The 21,777-nt window shown below is 43.5% G+C and overlaps 1 protein-coding gene across 1 annotated transcript in view; it reads right to left on the bottom strand.

The window, feature by feature from the left end:
- The window catches only part of Chn2 (chimerin 2), a 279,816-nt gene that overhangs the window by 124,365 nt on the left and 133,674 nt on the right, over nt 1–21,777 (bottom strand). The window contains exon 2 of the mRNA XM_013351372.2: nt 14,654–14,692. Coding sequence (XP_013206826.2) covers nt 14,654–14,692 — 39 coding nt within the window. The remainder of the gene's footprint in view (nt 1–14,653; nt 14,693–21,777) is intronic.

Raw genomic sequence — 21,777 nt, 5'->3', positions numbered from 1 at the left:
TTTCCCTTCTGAGATTTGCCCATCAGTACCTTGCATTCTGGTTGGCCAATGCCCTGAAGCTCAAGTGCCACCTGCTGCTCCTCTGACATGGCCACAGGCAACCTAGTACTTGAAGTCTTACCTATCACAATAAGACAACTGAAGGAGATAAATCTGGATACAAATAGGAAAGAAAGATGTCAAAGCATCTTTGTTTGTAGATGATATTATATTCATAAAGAACCCTAAAAATTCCACCATAAAGCTCCTATAGCTGATAAACATTTTCAGCATAGTAGCAGTATATAAAAGCAAAACCTACAGAAATCAGTAGCCTTCCTATATATGAATGACAAATGGTCTGAGAAAGAAAACAGGGAAATAATACCTTCCACAATAGCTTCAAACATGTATCTTAGGACAACTCTAACCAATCAGCTGAAAGACTCATATAATAAAAAATAGTAAGACACTGAAGAGAGAAATCAAAGAAGATATTAGAGGATGGAAAGATGGCCCGTGTTCATGGATCAGTAGGATAAATACAGTGAAAATAGACAATCCTATCAAAAGCAATCTACAGATTCAAATGCAATCCCCATAAAATTCCAACACAATTCTTCACAGAACTTGAAAAGACAATTTTTAGTTTCCTGTGGAGACATACACACACACACACAGAGAGAGAGAGAGAGAGAGAGAGAGAGAGAGAGAGAGAGAGAGAGGAGAGAGAGAATAGCTATAACAGTTCTAAAAAATAAAAAAAAAGAACTGCTGGATGCACCACCATTCCCAATCACAAACTGTACTACACTACTATAGTAATAAAACCAGCATGTACTGGCACAAAAGCAGACACGTTAATCAATGGAGAAAAGTTGAAGACACATACAGAAAACCCTAGACCTATGGACATCAGATTTTTGATAAAGAAGCCATAAATATAGAATGAAACAAATTCACTAAAATGAAACAACAACAAAAAGTCAGCAGCTTTAAGAAGTTTTGCTGGTCATACTGGGTGGTTGCATGTAGGAGACTATAAATAGATTCATGCTTATCACTCTACACAAAATTCAACTCCAAATGGATCAAAGACCTCAACCAGAAGGACATCTGACAGAAGAGAAAGTGGGGAATTGTGTTGAACTCATTGGCACAGCAAACAACTCTTCAAACAGGACACTGCCAGCACCACCACTAAGAACAAAAAATAATAAATGGGACATCGTGGAATTGAAAAGATTCAGTGTGGCAAAGGGCAAAACCATTCAGACAAAGTATCAAGCTACAAAATGGGAAAAGATTTTTATGAACTACTCATACAACAGAGGGCGATACCTAAAATATATAAAGAACTTAAAAAACTAGACATCAAGAGAATAACCCAAATAAAATGGGGTATAGATCTGAAGCAGAGAATTATCAAAAGATGAAACATAAATGGCTGAGAAACAAAGAAATGTCCAACATCTTTAGTTATCAAAGGAAATGAAAATCAATTCTGCTTTGAGATTTTATCTTCCATCAGTCAAAATGGCCAAAATCAATAAAACAAATGACAGCTCATTGTGGTGAGTATGTGGGGTAAGGGGGATACTCATCCATTGATGGTGTGAGTGCAAACTTGCACAGTCACTATCGAAATCAGTGTGGCAGTTTCTCAGGAAGCTGGGAAACAATTGACCTCAAGATCCAGTTATACCACTTTTGGGCATATACCCAAGGTGTTTCATTCTACTACAGAGACACTTGTTACTCATTGTTGCTCTGCTCATAATAGCCAGGAACTGGAAACAGCCTAGATGTCCATAAACAGATAATTCAATGGAGAAAATATGGTGCATTTACACAATGAACTATTACTCAACTTTTACAAAAAAAATGAAATTTTCAGGTATATGGATAAAGCTATAAAAAACATCATCCGCGGATGGTGATGGTGCACACCTTTAATCCCAGCACTCAGGAGGCAGAGGCAGATGGATCTCTGTGAGTTTGAGGTCAGCCCAGTCTACAAGAACTAGTTCCAGGACAGGCTCCAAATCTACAGAGAAACCCTGTCTCGAAAAATCCAAAAAAAAAAAAAAAATCCTCAATGAGGTACCTTAGACTCCAAAAGATAAACATGATATGTATTCTCTTATAGGTAGATGGTAGCTGGTGATTCTTTGAAAAGCAGGCCATAATTTATACAAGTATAGTGGTTTTGTACGAAGAAGGGAAGGCTCTCCCCAGAAAGATGAAATAGAATAGATAGCTATGGGTGGAGAGGGGTATGGGAAACTAGATTGGGAGGGTCAAAGAGGGAGGAAAAACATAGATAAGAGAGGTAATATGGGGAGGGACAGATAAATCAGAGGGGTCATATGGAAACTTGCTACTGTAGAGCTTCTTAAAATATATACATATACTGTGGAACAATCTTTGTACACTGTAAATAGGTTATCACTCTTATTAGTTACTGAAGAGAGGACTAGTCTATAGCTGGGCAGGAAGAGACTGGGTGGCAGAGCCAGACTAAGAGAACACTGGGAAGAAGGACAGAATCTGTGGAGTTTCCAGCCGCACGCAGAAGAAGCAACACGGAAAGTACATAGATAAGGTAAATGAGTCTTGGGACAGCACACAGATTTATAGAAATGGGTTAAGTTAGATGCACTAGCCAAAAACAAGCCTAAGCTATTGGCCAAGCTTTTATAATTAAGAAATCTCCGTGTGGTTATTTGGCAGCTGGCAATCTAGACGAAAAACTCCTCCTACATACATACATGAATGAAATCTAAATGGAACCATCAAACGACAGGGGAGACAAAGACCCAACTAGACATGTCACCCACCAAATGAAACCTCCTGTGTTGGGAATGGTTTACATCTAATTGGATTGTTCAACAAAGGGGGCCCATAGAAACCCCCAAGCAACCTAGGCTATTGCCAGGATTATTGGTTTCTCTCTACAAACTGACCATAGGGCCCTACTGCTGAAGTTAACACCTAGATAAGTCACTGAACTCACAGAAGTCAAGGTAGTGCCTACCTAGAGTTACTTCTACTAACTAGTGTTAATGGTACCAGAAGAAGAGAGGTGAACACCAACCCAAGTACAAACCCTTGGATCTACAATGTAATCTACCTGCATGATATAACAGTGTAATAAAGGCACAGGAGCTGTGGGAGTAACCAATCACTATCTGATTGGATTTAAAGCCCAGCCCACAAAATGAAAACCATACCCAACATTGTTTAAATGCCCACAAACCTGAGACTTGATAGGCCAGGGACCTAGAGGAAAACCAAATATCACTGTTTCTGTTTAAAGAATGTAGCAATAAAATGATTTCTATGGACATTCGGCCATACTTAAAGATCAATGTCTTCTCAGCCATCGTTAGAGAAACTTCTTGCAGTAGATGAGAACAAATACAGAGACCCACAACTGGACAATGTGTAGGGAGTGAAAGACGTTAGATTACTCAGTCCTAAATGGGATGTCTCCATTAAACTTGTCCCCTCAGGGTTCAGGGAACTCTGGAGAAGAGGAGGTAAGAAGCATGTAAGAACCAGTAATGATGGAAGACACCGAGGAACAAGGCCTTCCAGACACAATAGGACTGGTGCACGTATAAACCCTCAGATACTGAGGCTGCATGCACAGGGCCCACACAGTTCTCAAGCAGATGGGAGCTCAGCACTCAGCACAAGTGCCCATCCCTCACACCTGGACGCTATCTCCAAGTGAAAACACTCACAAAGGAAACACTCGTTTTCTCCAGTGGCGTCTCACTGGGTATACAAACCACACATCAGGGGAAAGGCCCCGTGCCATGTAATATATGGCCAACACAAAATGAACTCAGTTGTATTTTTGGAGAATTTTTTGTCTTATAAACTTTTGTCTGTGCTTTATTTTACTTTAACCTTACAGGTCTTTTGCTTATATATTATGGTTCAAAATAAGGGTGGGGGGAGATACAGTGCACAGACAGTCCCCAGGATCCAGGTCCTCATCGCCTGGGGATTTGCTGAACATTCACTGAAGACATATGGAAACAAACTGGACACGTATTGCTCTTTCTTATCAGTGCTCCCCAAACACTTGGAAAACTACTGTTTACATGGAATTTCACATTGTATTTGGCACTGAAAATCATCTAAGGCAATCTGATATCTATAGGAGGCTGTGTATATATCGTGTGCAAATACTAACCATATGATTTTATGGACAGGTCTGGGGAATCTTCAGCTTTCGCATCTGCAAGAGTTCCACAGAAAGCACAGAACTGCTTTATCTATACACACACACACACACACACACACACACATACACACACACACAAGCTTGCGCGTGACACATGGTTCCATTATAAGAAGGACATAAGAAATATTTTAGATTCATTCTTGCTTATGTCTGTATAAATAAACTCTGGCAGGAACAAGGAAGTCATGAAAGCAATTGCCTTTGAAAGATGAAAAGACAGTGAAGACAGAAGCAGAACAAAGAACTCCCCATGAATATCTTTCTAGTGTCTTGATTTGGGAACTCTGCGTAGATAACACTTATTCAAAAATAAGATAAAGGCTCTGAGAGATAGGGTCAGGAAGACTGCTAGTAAGAGGGGAAACATACTAATAAGTTGGCCAGTGACAGAGAAGCGAAGACTCTTGCTTTCTGCAGAACCCCGGGGAGGCTGCACCAGGAGTCCCTTTGTCCCCCTTGCAGAAGCAGGCCACTTACTCTTTGGCAGGCTCACAGCAGGATGAGGCCTAAGAGAGGGTAATGCAAACCACAGAGGCTGCTCCTACACTACAGAGGTTTAGATCCAAGGGGAGAAAAACCCCACCTCACCCCTCTTCCCATTCTCAGTGCTTCCTGAAGCTGACAGTTCTATGAGGACTTGGGATGGGTTTGTGAACACCATCTATGATGGAGGAGTCTAAGGACAGGCATCTGCCACAAGACAAGAGCAGTCTGAGCTAAATACTCCTTTGCGGGTCACATCAGCAAATGTATGAGCATCTGCTGTGCCCCAGGCACCATCGTCAGCACTATGAGGAGGCTCGGAAGATGAAGGGGATGCATGCATAGAGAAGGGGAGGGCTTCCTAAGAGCCTGCCAGTGAGCCCAGAAAACACTTGTGTGTCTTCACAAGCTCCAGAAAACAACCTTGGTATTGTTTACGTCCTTGCTTTTCTGATGAGGAAAGACACACAGAGAAGTTAATCATCTGTGTGAGGACACTCAGCTGCACTGTGACCTTTGAATGCCAAGTCCTGGTCTCGTTGTTCCTGCGCCTCAGGCCCTTTGCACTTGCTGCTCCCTCCAGCTGTGGATCATTCCTGAGGCATCCATAAAATAAGTCACTGCATCCAGGAAGGTCTCCACCCTTCCCTTGGTGTCTCCAGGAAGCCTGCACAGCTGGGTCTGTGCAGAACACAATCTTCACTCAGCTCTCTCTGCTCCTTTGTTTCTAAACAACACTGGTTGCCACAAACACCACTAAGAAATAAAAAGCAAATCTTGATTTCTTGTATCCTATCTGTCCTGACTATAGTGTAGGGTCACAAGGACAACTACTAGGCTTGCTGCAGTGTCCCCAGGACTATAACAGAGAACTTGAGCAAGGAATGGCTGTGCCTTCGAGAAGAATCTGGTTCTACGGGGGAGGCATGTAGAGACACTACATCCACGCGGGACAAGAGCTTCAAGAACTGGCACAAGAGGAAGACATGTAGCTTCCCTGGGTCATCAGGATAAAAAGACCATGGTCTTTCCTTGAGAGATGGGGTGGGGGTACAGAAGAAAGGCTGACAGGAAGAGGGAGTCTCATGGGAGAAAATGCCTCTGCCAAACTGGTCCATGAGTAAGACTGTGGGGGTGTTTTTCTTCTCTCTTGAAAAATTATTTTTTGTATTTTTGAGATTATAATATAATACATCATTTCTCCCTTCTCTCTCCTCCCTCTAAGTCTTCCCATGTATTCCTCCTTTGTTCTCTTTCAAATTCATGGTCTCTTTTTTATTAACTTGGTATGTACATATATAAGCATGTATGTACATAGATATCCCTGAATACAACTTGCTTAGACTGTATAATGTTACCTGTGCGCATGTTTTTAGGGCTGACCATTTAGTACTGTTAGCCTGTTGGTGTGCTCTTTCCTGGAGAAGACCGTTTCTCCTTCTCTCAGTGTTCCTTAGTTGCCTGCAGTTCTCTGTGTGGGGATAAGGCTTCATGAGCTTCCTCCCACCTGTGTTAGCATGTCTATTGCCCTTGTTTGGCTCGTTTGAGCAGTCACTGGTGAGACTTTACGGGTGTAGCTTCTGACATTCCTATAATGCAATATCACAGCAAATTCCCTGTTTCTCTGTCTCTTACAATCTTCCCACTCCTTCCTCCAGTTGGGACTGGGCTCCACAACTTTGCATTTTGGTTGGTTATGTGTTGTAATAGGAGCGGCGGGCTGCTTCCCTCCTCCTGGCTAGCTTTATACCCAAAATAATTACACGGAAACTGTATTCTTTTAAACACTGCTTGGCCCATTAGTTCCAGTCTCTTATTGGCTAGCTCTTACATATTGATCTAACCCATTTCTAATAATCTGTGTAGCCCACGAGGTGGCTTACCAGGGAAGATCTTAACCTGTGTCTGTCTGGAGTGGGAGAATCATGGCGACTCACTGACTCAGCTTTCTTTCTCCCAGCATTCTGTTCTGTTTACTCCACCCACCTAAGGGTTGGCCTATCAAATGGGCCTAGGCATTTTCTTTATTAATTAACCAATGAAAGCAACAGATCAGAAAGAAATCATTCCCACATCAGTTATGGTTTTCTGTGATGGTCTCCTTCTATTACAAAGAGAGGTTTCTTTGATGAGGGGGAGAACTACATGTATCTGTGGGTATAAGGATAGAGATTTAGAGTGTAGTTAGGAACTATGCTTGTTTAGTAAAGTGGCAGTTATAGTTTTTTCTTCCAAGACCCATGACTTCCTGGGTAGTTGGCTATGCTTCCAGTACCAAGAATAATTTTCCTCTTGTTGAGTGGGTCTTAAGTACAATTAGAGGGTTGTTGGTTACCACCAAGGTGTGCTGGCCACTACTGCACTCTTAGGGTAATGGTGCCATGCTGGCCATTGCTGTGCTTCCTAGGCATCACAGCTGGGTAGGATTGTTGGTTGCATCCCTCTGGAAGCTGGCAGGACACCATGCCTTATGGCACCATGAAATCTAGTCCTCTGGAAGACATTGAGATCAGTTCCAGCTCAGGGGTTTCTGTGCTCTGTGTCTAAAGTGGATAGAGCCTTCAGCAATGAGGACTTCTCTTCTACCTCTGAGGGGCAACTAAGTACAACAGCAATAGCATCTGTTTTCAAGTCTCTTGGATAACCCTGAACAACAACTTAAAAAGGAGCTTCTCATGCCTAGTATTGTTTTTGTGATAGCTGATGTCAGTCTATAGCTCTTGGATGGTTCACTGTCAGCCCAGATGGAAAATTTCATTTAAATCGTACAGGTGTATTTAATCACAGACTTACATTTATTATATGTATTTTTAGGTAGATAGTCAGGACTATGATTCTTTATGGATTTTTTTCAACACCCTTATTTTACCACCCTTTTCCCCTTCTGTATTTATCCCCCTTTCTCCCTAATTAGAACCTTCTACTTTTTTTTCATTTTCTTGATCAGATCACATGTACCCTCCTATTCCACTCTCTACTTTTCCCCCAGCCCAACCCTGCAATGATCCCTCTGATTTTTCTGGTTTCTACAGTACTCCAAGCTATGAAGATTTGGAATCAGGAGCCTCGGATGAGTGAGAACATACAATTCTTGTCTTTCTTGGGTCTGGGCTACACCACTCAATATGATCTTTCTAGTTCCCTCTGTTTACCTGTAAAGTTCATGGTTTCATCTTTCTTCACCACTGAATAGTATTTCTTACTGCATCCGAAACACATTTTCTTTATCTATTCATCAGTTGTGTTTACTGTACGACATTTAGGGGTTTCCATTTCCTAGCTATTGTAATACTTGTCTGAGCAAGAATCTGTGGTGTAGAATGTTCCATCCTTCTGCGATATGCCAAGGAAAGGAGTACCTGGGTCGTATGGTAGACCTATTTTTAGCTGTTTGAAAATTCTCCACAATGATTTCCACAGTGAGTGGATCAGTTGGCAGTCCCACCAAGAGTGAATGGTTGTCCCTTGCCTCCAGTTTGATGTCAGCCATTCCGTTGACCTTTGTTGTTCTTACTGGAGTAAGATGAAATCTCAGAGTTGTTTTGACTTGTATTTCCTTAAATGCTAGGAATGGTGAACATTTTTTTGAGCTATTTCCTAGTCTTTGCTGATTAATGATCAATGTGGGAGGACCCAGCCCACTCGTACACCTGGGCACATAATCCTAGGGCATATAAGAAAGTAGGCCAGGGGAGCCATGGAGAGCAAGCCAGTGAGCAGCGTTCCTCCATGGTCTCTGTTTCAGTTCCTGCCTCCAGGCTCCTGCCTTGAGTTCATGACCCCAACTTCCCTCAATAATGAACTATGATGATAAGCCAAATAAACCCTTTCCTTCTCAAACCACTTTTGGTCATGGTGTTTATGACAGCAACAGAAAGCACACAAGAACACTATTGTTGCTAGGACACTGCTGTATAAGTCAGAATTTCTGGCATGTTCTCATTGACTCTTCTGATTCAGTTTCCTCCATGACTTATTCACTCATGCTAATGAAGCCATGGAGATGTCTGCACACTTTGAAGACACCAACTGTTACACAGACAACAGGACTACTACAGCAAGTTTCAAAGCCTGGATATCCAGGCCCCAAAGTCAGCAGGTCTCTAACGTAATTGGTGGAAAAATCCCAAGAGGGGCTGGTTCCATTAGAATTTCTGGAAGCCATCATAAAATACAGATTCCTGGTCTCCATCTCTGGCAAGATCCACTCTGTGAATCTGGAAGGAACCTTCAGAATCTGTTCTGGACCTCTCCAGAAGATTCGAGTACACAGTCAGGGGTGGAGGCGCTACCTTTTGCCCCACTGAAGGAAGACCAGCCAGGAGCACTGGAAAGCATGGAAGAGGGAAGACAGGGTTTTAATCACATAAAACAGAGACTGAGAAAGCATGCATGATGACAGAGCAAGAGGGAGACACCCTGAATGAGAAGACACTGTTGGTGGAACTGAAGGATGCAGGCAGTGGTGCACTTCCGGGCAGCGGGCTTAATGTCAGTAGCCCAAATCCCAAAACCTCACCTTCTGGGGCCCTAGGCACTTTAGCATAGAGAAATGCAGGATCATCAACCACACACCTGAGAACAGAAACTCCAGGCATTGTCTGGAAGAAGAACAAGCCTCTGCAGTCCAATAAGCTAGAGAGGCACCCCTACTCCTGGCCCCTCACACCGACATCCTTAACTGACGGCCCTTCTCTTAGCCAGAAGGCTACGGAATCCTAAGGCTTGCTCATGCTCTCTGAGCAGCAGAGTTTGGAAGGGAAGCCAGCATACCACTCAGGTCCTGTGTCTCTGCCTCCAGAGGTTGATACAACAGCCAACTGCAGCGGAAACCAAACAAGCTTGGCAGCTTCCTATCCTAGCCTTCAGTAAGAGCCTGACCATCGTTTGAAGGGTTAGCGAAAACAAACACCCATGGGAATAATTCTCCAAGGCACTTTGAAGGTAACTGAAACATGTCACAAAATCTGAAAGTGCCACTTACAGATTTAACTCAACAAACACATTTCCCAAGCAAAAGGCAATAATGAACCACTTTTAAGATGGAGAGATGACATGGTAGAATCTGCTTCTGCAGAAATGTCCCATGCATATTGTAGGACTTCCCTGGACAGTGGAGGCAGGGGAGGGGTAAGGGGGCACACCTCTCCAGCACAGGAGAGAATTCTTTCACTGGACCAACCTGTTTGGCAGGGATGGTGGTCACTGAGGAATATGGAGGTAGAGAAAGGGATGCCTAGCTACCCTTGAAATCTACTTATTGAGAAAGCTAATATGTTATTCTTTTCTTTAATGATAAACTTGACCCACCCTAACAACACAGCGACAAGTCTACAGGTTTCTGTGGGCCATGTGGGAAAGCTCATGCCTGGATAGTCCTGAACCCACTCAAAGCCGTAAGTTCCTAGGACTGAGATGGGCCTCCAGGTTAGGCTCTACAGTACACTCCCTTCTAAAGGGGTGTGCGGATCCCTGAGTTGTGCCTTTCCCGTGGATAAGAGGTGAGCTATACCACCCTGCCCACTGCCATATCTTACAAACTTCACAGATGAGAGCACGCTATTGGTGCTTGTGGGTGACTTCCCGGTCCCAACCTCACCTCCACCTACTACATGAAGGCCTTGCCTTGCTAACAAAACATTATCTTAAAATTTACTGCTTGATCGATGTCACCATGGCAACCCAAAGACAAGGCTTGTGGGGCCCCAAAGCAGGGAGCCAAGTAACTGTGTACATAAGCAAGACCTATGGGGTTTGACAAATTGCAGACATACTACTTTTATGACTCACAGACTGGAATAGGATCAAAGAATAACTGCTATCATATTCCTGTCAGGTGCTTCGGCTGTAGCAGTTCTACAGGGGGTGAGATTCCAAACCCCTGTTTAGAAAGAGGCAGGCGCTCTGAGTGCCTGACCTCCCGTTGGAGAAAGGCTCCTGGGAGAGCTGTCAGCCCCAGCATCTGCTGCCTGGCTGGCTTTTGGTCTCTCACAAAGGAAAACCTCAGATTATTCTCACAATGGTTGGCATTTGAACCTGTCAGCTCCAGCCCCACGTTTCACACAGTTCTGGCTTAGCATTCAAATACGGTTTCCTTATTATTTTAAGTGAATTCAAAAGTGGCTGTTCTTTTAGGTCCTTAACTCCAATGCTTTCTCAACGACTTTGCCCATGGTTTGGGGGTTGATCTTAGTAGTTGGGCTACGTATGTATGGAGTTTATGGCTAAAATGATCCCACTAAGCAAGTGATGATAGTGTCTGTCTAATAAAAAACCCAGCAAAGTCTTCTAATCTCACAGGGAGTGGGGGAAACAGAGATTTAGGGTCATCGTGTAACACTGGGGTTCCTTGAGTAAAGGAACTTAAGACACTGCCTTAATATGCATTGATTGAATGAGTTACTGAATGAAGGACAATATACTTGCAGCACAGGAAAAGACAATTTCTAAAGAGCCTTACTGGCAAGTGTCCATGCCTGGTGGTTGTGTTTACCTCCCCAACACCTGCTCGCGTCTTCCCCCCTCCCAGTGTTTCTCTACATTTTCTGACCGTGATTTTTATAATATTGATCCAGAAGTGGATGCTGATCAGCTTAGGAAAGTTAGCAGTTACCAACACCCTGACCACAGAGAGGAAGTCAGGAGTAGGAAAGTGAGGTCAATGAGGGCTGAAATTCAATTCTAATGCTTTGCCTGATGGGTTCATAAATGGATGCTCTCTTTCCCAGCTGTTTCCCAAACAGCACCAGTACCCACAGTGGTCCTGGGTTGTCTGGGGATGACATGGGAGGAATACATTACAATGTAGCTTTAGAAAAGTGAAACCGGAAAGGAAGATGGGGAAGTGGACAGGGTCATACCCAAAGCCAGTCTCTCTGGTCTTTCTAAAGTCAAGTCTATATTATTAACTGGACTAATCTGTTAATTTTCAGCCCAGAACATTATATTTAGCAATAAGCCAAAAACAAGTTTCTTAAAGTCAATCTTCAGGAGGAGACTAAGTTTTCATTAGGCATGACATCCAAACAGGGTTGGATGCTTCTTAACAACATCAAATAAGTGAAAATAATGGCAACCACTTGTCACTGACAACAAGGATCGTTGTTTTTCTATGACTGGCTTAGGTCTTGTTTCTCACTAGCCGATGAGTTGGAGGTAGATGTGGGCCATAATATTGTCATTGTTGATTTTGAGCATTTACCATTAGAAATAGCAGAAGGGATGATGGTTGGTTGCTTAAGTGATGATAACGCCGGGAATCTAATGGAGCAGTGTGAGCCTGGCAACAACAAACCATGAGGCGGTCCACAAGGGCAACAACACCCACCACAAAGAATTCCCTGATCCACAAGGACCAGGATCCTCTCTTTTTAGGGATGCTCTGTAGGGCTTTGAGCAACATGGCTTTGGTGTCCTGTGGGTCAAATGCCCTTCATTTCAGTAAAACTAATCACTGGGAGACTCTGAATAATAAATGCCCATTAGACTGATTATAATAAAGAACTTTGCCCATGCCACTAAATTTGTATCAAATAGCCCAAACTATCCCCTCTTCAAGTAAGATTTTATGATTCAAGATCCAAAATCAAAATTTCAACCTTATACACCAGGGTAAAATTGGTATTGTAGACATATATTTAGCAAGGCTCTTCCTAGCTTCCTTAGGATATGCAAGTGCCTTTAAAATATAAATTGGGTAGCCTAAGGTCACTCAGAAAAGGAGGAGATGAATTTGAGCCAATATCATGCATTTCAGTAAAGCTCCCAGTTGTGGCATTTGCTCAACAAATATTTATTGGATTGTTAATGTGAGCCAGGCAGTGTACAATGCCCGGTAACTCAGGGAACACCCAACATCTCTTCCCAGGGATATTTTGTTGATTTACTGTGAGAGTACTTCACACTCCATTAGGAAACAAACAAACAAAAACATCCAATTACAAAGTCATTAGCACTGCCTTTTAGAATCGAAGCTGGGAAAGCAGAGCCCTCGATTGGAAGGGCCCTTAGAGACCCACATGGCCCCTAACTTCACAGATGGGGGAGCAGGCTCATGTAATAAAGAATGAGGTGACCCTGCATGTGCCCGCACAGAAAGGCGAGGGCTATATATCTGGGAGGAGAAACAAGTGAAGAGTGCCAAGGACAATGAAATCCATTAGACAAAAAGAAGGGACAAGGCCTCGGTACCCAGCAAGTTTTTCAATTTTTAAACATGGGAGCCATATGTCTTATAAGATGACAGGAAGCACACACTGGGAAGGGGAGGGGGACGGCACTATGAGGCAGGGGCTGGTGTATGCATTATGGGAAATTCCAACTCTCAGATTAACACGTGGTTTATGTGTATGGTGTATGTGTGCACATGTGTGTGCAATGTATAGAGACCAGAGGTCAATATCAAATTTCTTCCTACAGCTTAGTTTTGGAGACAGAGCTTCTTAAGTGAACCTGGAGCTCACGGATGAGGCTAGGCTGGCTAGCCAGCAGGCCCTGGGAATTCTCCTGTGTCCACCCTGGTGCTAGGATTAGAGGCATGTGTGACATGGGCACTGGGGCTCTGAATTCAGGCTCTCATGCTGTGAGGCCAGCAGTGTCCTGACTGAGCCATCTCCTGACCCCACTTCGGTTCAGTTTTATGCACTTCCATATATTCATAAAAAATAGGTGCATATATGTGTATGTATAAAGTACACACTCCCTTTAATCATTTTATGATAAGAGTACATGCTGAGAAATGTTTGTTAGGCAATGTGTGCTTATGTATACATCAGAGTATACTTATACAAACCTAGATGATACAGCCAAGCACGCACATGTGCTATATGGCCCATGCTGATGATATATGTTGTCATAGGCCCAGTTCATGTTTGGTGGCGGTGCCATTATGTGACACATGACTACAATGATAAGCAATATATAGAAAATCTGAGACTTTAATTATTGAGACAGAGTCTCATTATGTAGACCTTGCTGTTCTGGAACTCACTGTATAGACAAGACTGGCCTAGAACTTAAAGAGGTGCATCTGCCTTTACCTCCAGAGTGTTAGGATCACAGATATACATCACTGTGTACAATTTTAAACCAGTAGAAAAGAAATCTTGAATGCTTGCTTGCAGCCTAAGAGTTGGCTTGCTTCTGGGTACCCAGACTTTACTCCTGAATGCCCCCCGACTCCTTTTGGAGATGCCTCTGCCCTTGTTGAGCTATGGTTTCCTTACAGAGGAGGTAGGGATAACAGCATGCCGGCCTGTTGGGCTGTACTGAGAATCTAAAATTAGCAGCTCAAAGCCTAAGGCAGGTCCTCAGTGGACAGCATCAGCAATGGCAGCATCAATACTGTCAGCAGCACTAACGATTGCTACCTAGTGATGAGCTTGGAGGAACACCTGTCTCAGCCATGGTGGGCTCGTTCCTGTCACAGCCCTTTCTTCTCCAAACAGAGAATTCTGAGAGAGACACAGGACACCAAGGAGAGATGGTGTCTGAGGTAATGGCCATTGCCTGCCTTCATGACGGGAGCTGCTGGGTGGCTGATGCTCAGACAAGATCTATGTCCCTAAAGAGTCACCCCGAGCCATCAGACCATCTTCACTGTGTGTCCATTCTCCAACAGTTCATGTCGAATGATATTACAGCCCCGGAGTAATGAGCAAAGAGTACAATTCATGGAAAGTCAGAAGGTCCCCTCCCCTCGGGAGCAGCCTTAACATGGGTCACACAGGCCAGTGGTTGTTAAAGGTTCTGGCTGGGCACAAGTGCAGAGTTTACTCTCTCTCACACAGGTATCTCCTCAGTGAAAAGAAGAGCTAGGGCTCGGGGATGGGGACGGCTTATGGGACAACACACATGCACTGCAGCCCAGTGGGATCCTTCAAGAAGGCAGGCAGGTTAAAGACTTGCAGGGATCTGTGTGTCGTTGGTACTCACGGTATGATTTCCATATCGGAGGCTGATATTCCTCAGCATCTAGAATGAAGAGAGAGATCACGTTAGACTTCATGTCAACCTGCCAATGCGTGTCTTCCCTAGAGGAGGGACAGCCAGTCAGCTGGACTCACATTCCAACCCCAGGGGCCTCTCGGCTCATGAACAGAGTCATTCCAGGCACAGAGGCGGAACATGCATGGGTAACTTGTGGGCCCAACAACAACAATATCTTTGGATCACAACTGTGACAGAATAAACAACTTAACAGCTTTCAGAATTCAGTAAATAAAAAAAAAAGATTTTGAAGTAATTAACTGGATTGTGCTTGCTCGTGATCCTTTCAAAATGTATTTACTCAACTTGGCATAATAAACACATAATTTATCTCAGTTTCCAGACAAACCTTTAGTCAATTTATTAAGGCTCGAGGGCAGAATGCAAAGTGGCGAGCAAGCAATATTAGATGTGGAAACTTGGGTGGCCAAAATCCCCGCCACTCCTAAACTCCTGGGCCTGACATCAGAGGCACTGAGGATGCTCTTGGGATTGCACTAACTCCTTGAGTTAATGTTAATATGTGATCTAGAATATTTCCAGAAGCCTCACAGCAAACACAAGTGTTGGATGAGAGCATTACAGGAGAGGATGAGTTGTTCTTCATCACCCTCAGAAACAAGCAAGAGGAGGCAATGGCAGCTGCCTCAGCTCCCGGCCTTTGTGACATGCCATTTTCCCTTATGGTTAGTGCCTGTGCCTCACAGCTGAGTCTAATGAAGCCCCTGTCAGCCTAAACAGCCAGGGCAGGAGAGTCTGGCCCAGGATACATGTGGCTCAGAAGGAAGTTTGAGTTTTCTTTTCTTTTCTCCTTCCTTCCTTCCTTCCTTCCTTCCTTCCTTCCTTCCTTCCTTCCTTCCTTCCTTCCTTCCTTCCTTCCTTCCTTCCTTCCTTCCTTTCTTTCTTCCTGTTTTGTTTTTTCGAGACAGTGTTTCTCTGTGAAACAGTCCTGGCTGTCCTGGAACTCACTTTATAGATCAGGCTGGCCTCAGACTCACAAGAGATCTACCCGTCTCTGCCTACCGAAAGCTGGGAGTAAAGGCGTGCACTACCACTGCCCGGTAAAGCTTGAGTTTTTTTAATTTAGCATCTTTAGGTCCATAAGCCCTGCTGTGTGCTCCCCACTCCCACTTTTAGCTGCTCTGTCCTGTCCCTATCCTTGGGCTTCTGTCCTGTTAGAACTTTCCTAATTCTGGAAGGAATTAACATTTGAGAGTTTTTCTCCCTGAGAAACACATGTGCTATTTGTTGATAAATACCAACCCAAAAGTGATCAACTTTCCCCCCAAATCCTACACAAATATGCTTGTTTAGTTTAACATTTTATTTTGTAATAGATATCTTGTCCCTTTGGCTCATCACCTCACAGACTCAAAGGTCATTGCCTACCCTTTAGAATATGGGTGCATGGTTTCTACTGTGACTCTTTAAATATTTTTTACATATTTTTTGTTTGTTTGTTTGTTTGTTTATTTATTGTATGTTTTACCTGCATGTGTACAAGTGCATCACATGTGTGCTTGGTGCTTACATAGGTTAGAAGAGGGTGTCAAATATTCCGTTATGGATGACTGTTAGCCACCATGTGCACGCTGAGAATCAAACCCAGGACCTCTGCAAGACTAACCAGAACTCTAAACCTCTGAGCCATCTCCCCAGCCTGCTGGCATTAACTCTTAATACCTGTGCCAAAGTAAGAAATAGCGTCTCATAATAATGAGCTGTTAGCCTAAACCGCTGGTTCATTTCATCCTCTTTGCAACATGAATCAATGTTAAACATTAGCAGGAATGTTTATAAAAGGCCTTTTTAAATCAAACAAACCAACTTGCTGAGTTTACAAGAAAATTCTTAACCATCCATCCCATGCTGCTTTCCCCAGAAAAGCCACGCCCTATACGCTTGAATGTGGATCACATCTCCAAAAATAGTTTTCAAAGATAAATAAAAATCAATACAGGCAAGCACACACGCATATTTGAGCATGCACAGGAACACACACACACACGCACACACACACACACGGACACATATATTGTATAGAAATTAAATGAGACGCTACCTAAGACATCATAGGTAGGGGGAAAAATGTAACCTCTTCTTATTTCAGGTGAGATTATTCTATGCACTAAGTCTGACCCCCAGGCGAGAGGAGGTCAAAATCGGTCAGGACCTCTGCACTATTTTCTGTGGGCCAAAGGGAGGTTCTGAGGCAGCGGCAAGTAGCACCGTTGTTTGGATACAGTCCTGAGATTGGCTTAGATCTAAGATGTTCTTACCTCATGCCCATTTAAATTAGACACCCTCACTATGAATGTCATCTTGCCCTAAGAACAACCTAGGATGGTTTTTCATGAGACTCAGTGGTCCCATTAACGCTCAAGCCTGCAAGCGCTGGAAACCGTTTTCCTTTGCACTTGCTTCCTGTAGTCAGCACAGCTCAGAGATGAAGAAAGCTGCCCAAAGAGATGGAGGATCTCAACAGCCCCTGGTCCAGAACCCGCCAATGTTTTCCCTCTGTGTGTGGAATAGGCTTCACTATGGCATGTGGTAGCCTGCTCTAGGGAGTCTGCCCCCTCTGAGTCCAGTGCATGCATTTCCGCATTCCACAGCGCACCCTGCCATACCAGTCTCTGTGTTCTCAGCACAAATAATGCCTTTCCAAGTCTGTGCCTTTGCTGTGTGGATTATCTTCGTAAAATGCTCACTAATAGGTCTTGGCATGGCTCATTTGTCCCATCATGTAGGCCTCAGCCCAAATGTCACCTCCTAGGGGACTTGCCCTTAACTCAGTCCCTCTCATATCACGCAGCTTGGTTTTCTTCATAGCTTCTGTTACCATAGAGATTATTTATTGATTTTTTTTAATGACTGGTCTCGCCCCACTATTTGTCAAACTCTATTAAAGCAGGAGCACTGGCTCACTCACTTTGGCATTACCAGCATACACCAGGCCTTCAGACACAAACCAGAGAGGCACTAGTGGAGCAATGGTGAGCATAGATGCCTTCCAATATCTAAAACGAAAACGTGCTAAATCAATGAAGACATTTATGAGACCGGGGAGGTGAGGTCTGCCTATAATCCCAGCACTCCAAAGGCAGAGGCAGCTGAAGGTATCTATGAGTTTCAGGCTGATCTGCTCTATACAGTGAGCTCCAGGCCAGCCAGGGCGAGGCAGTGAGACACCATCTAAAGGATCTATGTTTCATGCCGCTCTGCCTTCTGCAGACAAGCACTGCAGGTTCTTTCTGTCTCCTGCCCTGAGTGCTGGGGTGTCATGGGGATTCACTAAGAGTGCTTACAAGCTGCTACTAAGAGAGAATTGCGCTCTGCATAAAGTCCCTGATGTGGCGGGCTGCTATTACTGTGTCACTGTGATGTCACACTGTCCCGGCTCTTCCCAGGTGGCTCAATGCTAATGTCTTCGCCCTATCCACGGAAGCCATTGACTGTCTCCATTTCCTCAAACCTGGAGCCTGTAATTAAGTTCCGGGGCTGTTGTCATGGAAGTTTCTTCTCTCATATGAAAATTCAAATTGAGAGACCATTTGCCATGCTTCGTTGGAAGGACTGTAATTACCTTAGCCTTCAAGACCCGTTTTGCGAACCATGACAGTACACTTCTCAGGGGCCACGGTCAAGGGACAGATCACAGAATAATTTTAATATGTTGAACAAGTCCTGAGCTGCCTCCAACAGCACCTCACTAACAATAAAGCTATCTGCACCGACGGCTCCCACTCCATGTCTTCTTTTCTTTGGTGACGGACTTCACTCTCGGATCGGCAGACACTTCACGTGACCTTTTCCTTTCTCAGATAAGTTCTCAGGAGTCTCATGAAGTTGTTCCGGTCCTCTGTACTGCTGGGATTATAGATATTCATGACTGCACTAGGTTCACGTGCTGTTGGGGATTGAACCCAGGGCCTCCACTATGCTAAACAAGCACTTTGCCGACTTAGCTACATCTTTAGTCCCACTTTCCCTTCAAAGCGTGGGGTAGGCCTGTGAGGTCAGGTAGTTCTCCTTCATTACCTGGCAAATGGGTGAAACGAGACACACAACTGTTAAATGGCTTCCTCGAGGTTATAAAACAAGTTAGGGGCAGAAGTGGGCATTGGTCTTCAGGACCTGGAGGTATCACTTCCAGTCAGACAGTCCCTCCAATTACACATATTCAAGTTAAGAAAATGACATTATCATACAACAGATCTATTAGTTTAATTTTGGGGAGGCTTAAAAGAAAAAAAAAATGAGTGCAAAACTTCCCAGTGATTCAGGGTGGGACACTCCGGGATCTGTGCACACTTTCCATGGCCTGTGGTTCAGGTGACAGCCTCTGGGACCATCTGGATTCAACACCCTATTCTGCCCTTCACTGTGAGACCTCAGGCAGATTATCTAATCTTTATGGGGCTCATCTCTTCAACTTATCAAACAGGAAGAAGAATGCTCCCCAACACCAAGCATTATTACCATGAAGAGTTCATATAAATGAGAGATTAATCTGCAAAGAGAAAACAAGTATGCTTGAGGTCATATAACCAGAGAAGAGATGGAGCGACACACACACACACACACACACACACACACACACAAAGATAGGGTAGAATAAAAAAGTAAAGAAAATGAATAAAGGGGCATGAATCTCAGAGTCCAGATTTCTAGAATCCACATAAAGCTGGACGTAGTAGCAAGATAGGAGCTTGAGACAGAACAAGGCGTGGATGGTCGGGGCCAACAACCCTGGATTGCATCTCCAACGAGGTGGAAAGTGAGTACCAACCAAAGATAGTCCTCTGACATTCATGCATGGCACAAGCATGCTTTCTGCCCCCAACAACATACATATCAAACACACCCAAGCACAAAGGTTCTAAAATATAAAAAAAGAGTAAAGGATAGACATGAGATAAAATATGTGAATTAACTAAAATGAAATGCTTTCTTTGACCATAAAGTTCTATGCTTAATGCTATCATTATCTTTAATGACAGGAAAATAATTCCTGCCACATTGTTACTAATAAAATCACAAAGCAATACATTTATTATCAAGGAGATGATCTATCTTTCCTTTTTAGATACTATCCTAGTCTGTAACCCAGCCAGTCTCAGAACTCAGCTATTTTTCCGCCTCAGACTCCCAAATACTAGGATCATAGACATAAGTTACCATCTCTGAGTCTTGTATTTGTGTGTGTGTGTGTGTGTGTGTGTGTGCACATGTAGATGCACGTCCACGTGGGAGCACATATGTATGTGCACCGTGGGACAAAGGCCACCTTTGAGTGTTATTCCTTTGGTGACATCTGGTCTGGATCTATCCAAGTAGGCAAGGCAGGATGAACAGTGAGCTCCAGGGATCCCCTGTCTCTACTTCCTCAGAGCCAGGACTGAAAAGTTGGGACAGCATGCCTGACTTTAAAAATATGTATTCTAGGGGTTAAACTCTGATCTTCTTGCTTATCGACTGGGCTATCGTCCCAGGAATGAATGAATGAATGAATGAATGAATGAATAAATAGGTTCAGATTCCCAGAAGCACAATTATTAAAAAGCTATTAGACCTGCTATTGAATGGGTAATCCTACTTTCCTGATTGCTTGCCTGTATCTTGTAACTGTTTATATTTATATTGCATGTATGTAAATGAAAAGGAATAGGAGATAAATTTGGAAGAGCTCTAGGTCTTTCGTCGTTTGTTTTGAATGCACTGCCTCAACAAAGCATCACCTCGAAAAGAAGTTGTTGCAACAAAACCAACAGAAACAGCTCTTATTTAACAGCCTTGGTGCTGATGCAGGAAGAACAGAGCTATGCCTACTAACCCTGGCCCAGCTTCTCAAAAAGCCTTGTGACATAAGCATGAATGAGCCATTCCAGGCAGGCTGGGAAGCAGCTATCTCCTCTCATGTAAAAGGAATAAAAGTAGAAAAAAATGCTTAGAAAATGATCCAAAACTTACCAAAAATGGTTACTGGACCAAATGAAATTATCTATAAAGAGTCTGCATAATACTTATGGGGAAGAGGGGAGGGGCAAAGAAAGGGAGGGAAGAGAGAATGGGGGAAGAGGGGAGAAGAGATGAGGGGAGGGAAGAAGAGAGAAGGGGGGCAAGAAAAGGGAGAGGGGAGGGGAGAGGAAAGGAGAGGAGAAGGTCAAGGGGGCCAAAGGGTACAAGTAGAACTTGAAAGTGACCTTGAGGAAGCCATTACCTGCTGAGTATTTGAGCCTTGAAAAGATAACACAGCCACCACGGTCTTGGGAAAATCTAATTCTGGAATGGTCCCAGAGAAGGCTGTTCAGTTTGTGAAGCAGTCTGGGGACAGGGGGGGCTCTTTGAGAGCGTTTGTGGGACAACATCATCTCTCTAGAGGAAGCGAACAGCAAAACGAACACTTCTACAGAGATCCCACTAAAGTTAGAAGTAGTGCAGACTTACTGCTGAAAACAGAGAAGGTAATAATTTTAAAATGTGTCCTTTTTAAAGTCTCCTACACCTCAGGAAAAATGCTCCTTTAATAGATTTGTGTGAGACTTTATAACTTTTTCTCTGTGTCTTGTTACAATAAAATTCTACAAAAATGGTCCCACACTATATATTATGATTCTATAGTTTGCTTTTTAAATTTTAATGTTACTTCTCTTTTTATTCATATATATATATACGTGTATATATATATGGAGAGAGAGAGAGAGAAGGCCTCTCCCAATCATTAGTCCTCTCGTCTTAGTTTCTTCCTCAGTGCTGGGACAGTAGCTGTCTGGTCCCACACCCAGCAACTCTGGATGCTGTTTTATAGGTAGGCATTTTTTTTTCACATCTGTACACATGCATCTATGTTTCTTTCCCTTCATTTAACTAAAGGTTGGCCTAGTGTATGCTTTTCCCAAGACGTAAATCATTTATTTATGAACAATTTCTCAAGAATAGACATCCGGGCTTCTTTTGATTTTCTGCAGATACAAATAACGTGTGGCTCTTGTATTTGAGGGGTGGCTCTCAGGGGAGTAAAAGTCTGCGTTTTCATTACAGAAAAGGTGATGTTAACAGGAAACCTCAGT

Source organism: Microtus ochrogaster, linkage group LG3, assembly GCF_000317375.1.
Source record: "Microtus ochrogaster isolate Prairie Vole_2 linkage group LG3, MicOch1.0, whole genome shotgun sequence".
In the NCBI taxonomy this organism is placed as follows: domain Eukaryota; kingdom Metazoa; phylum Chordata; class Mammalia; order Rodentia; family Cricetidae; genus Microtus; species Microtus ochrogaster.
The sequence above is the reverse complement of the archived record's forward strand: the minus strand, read 5'-3'. Positions and strand labels throughout refer to the sequence as shown.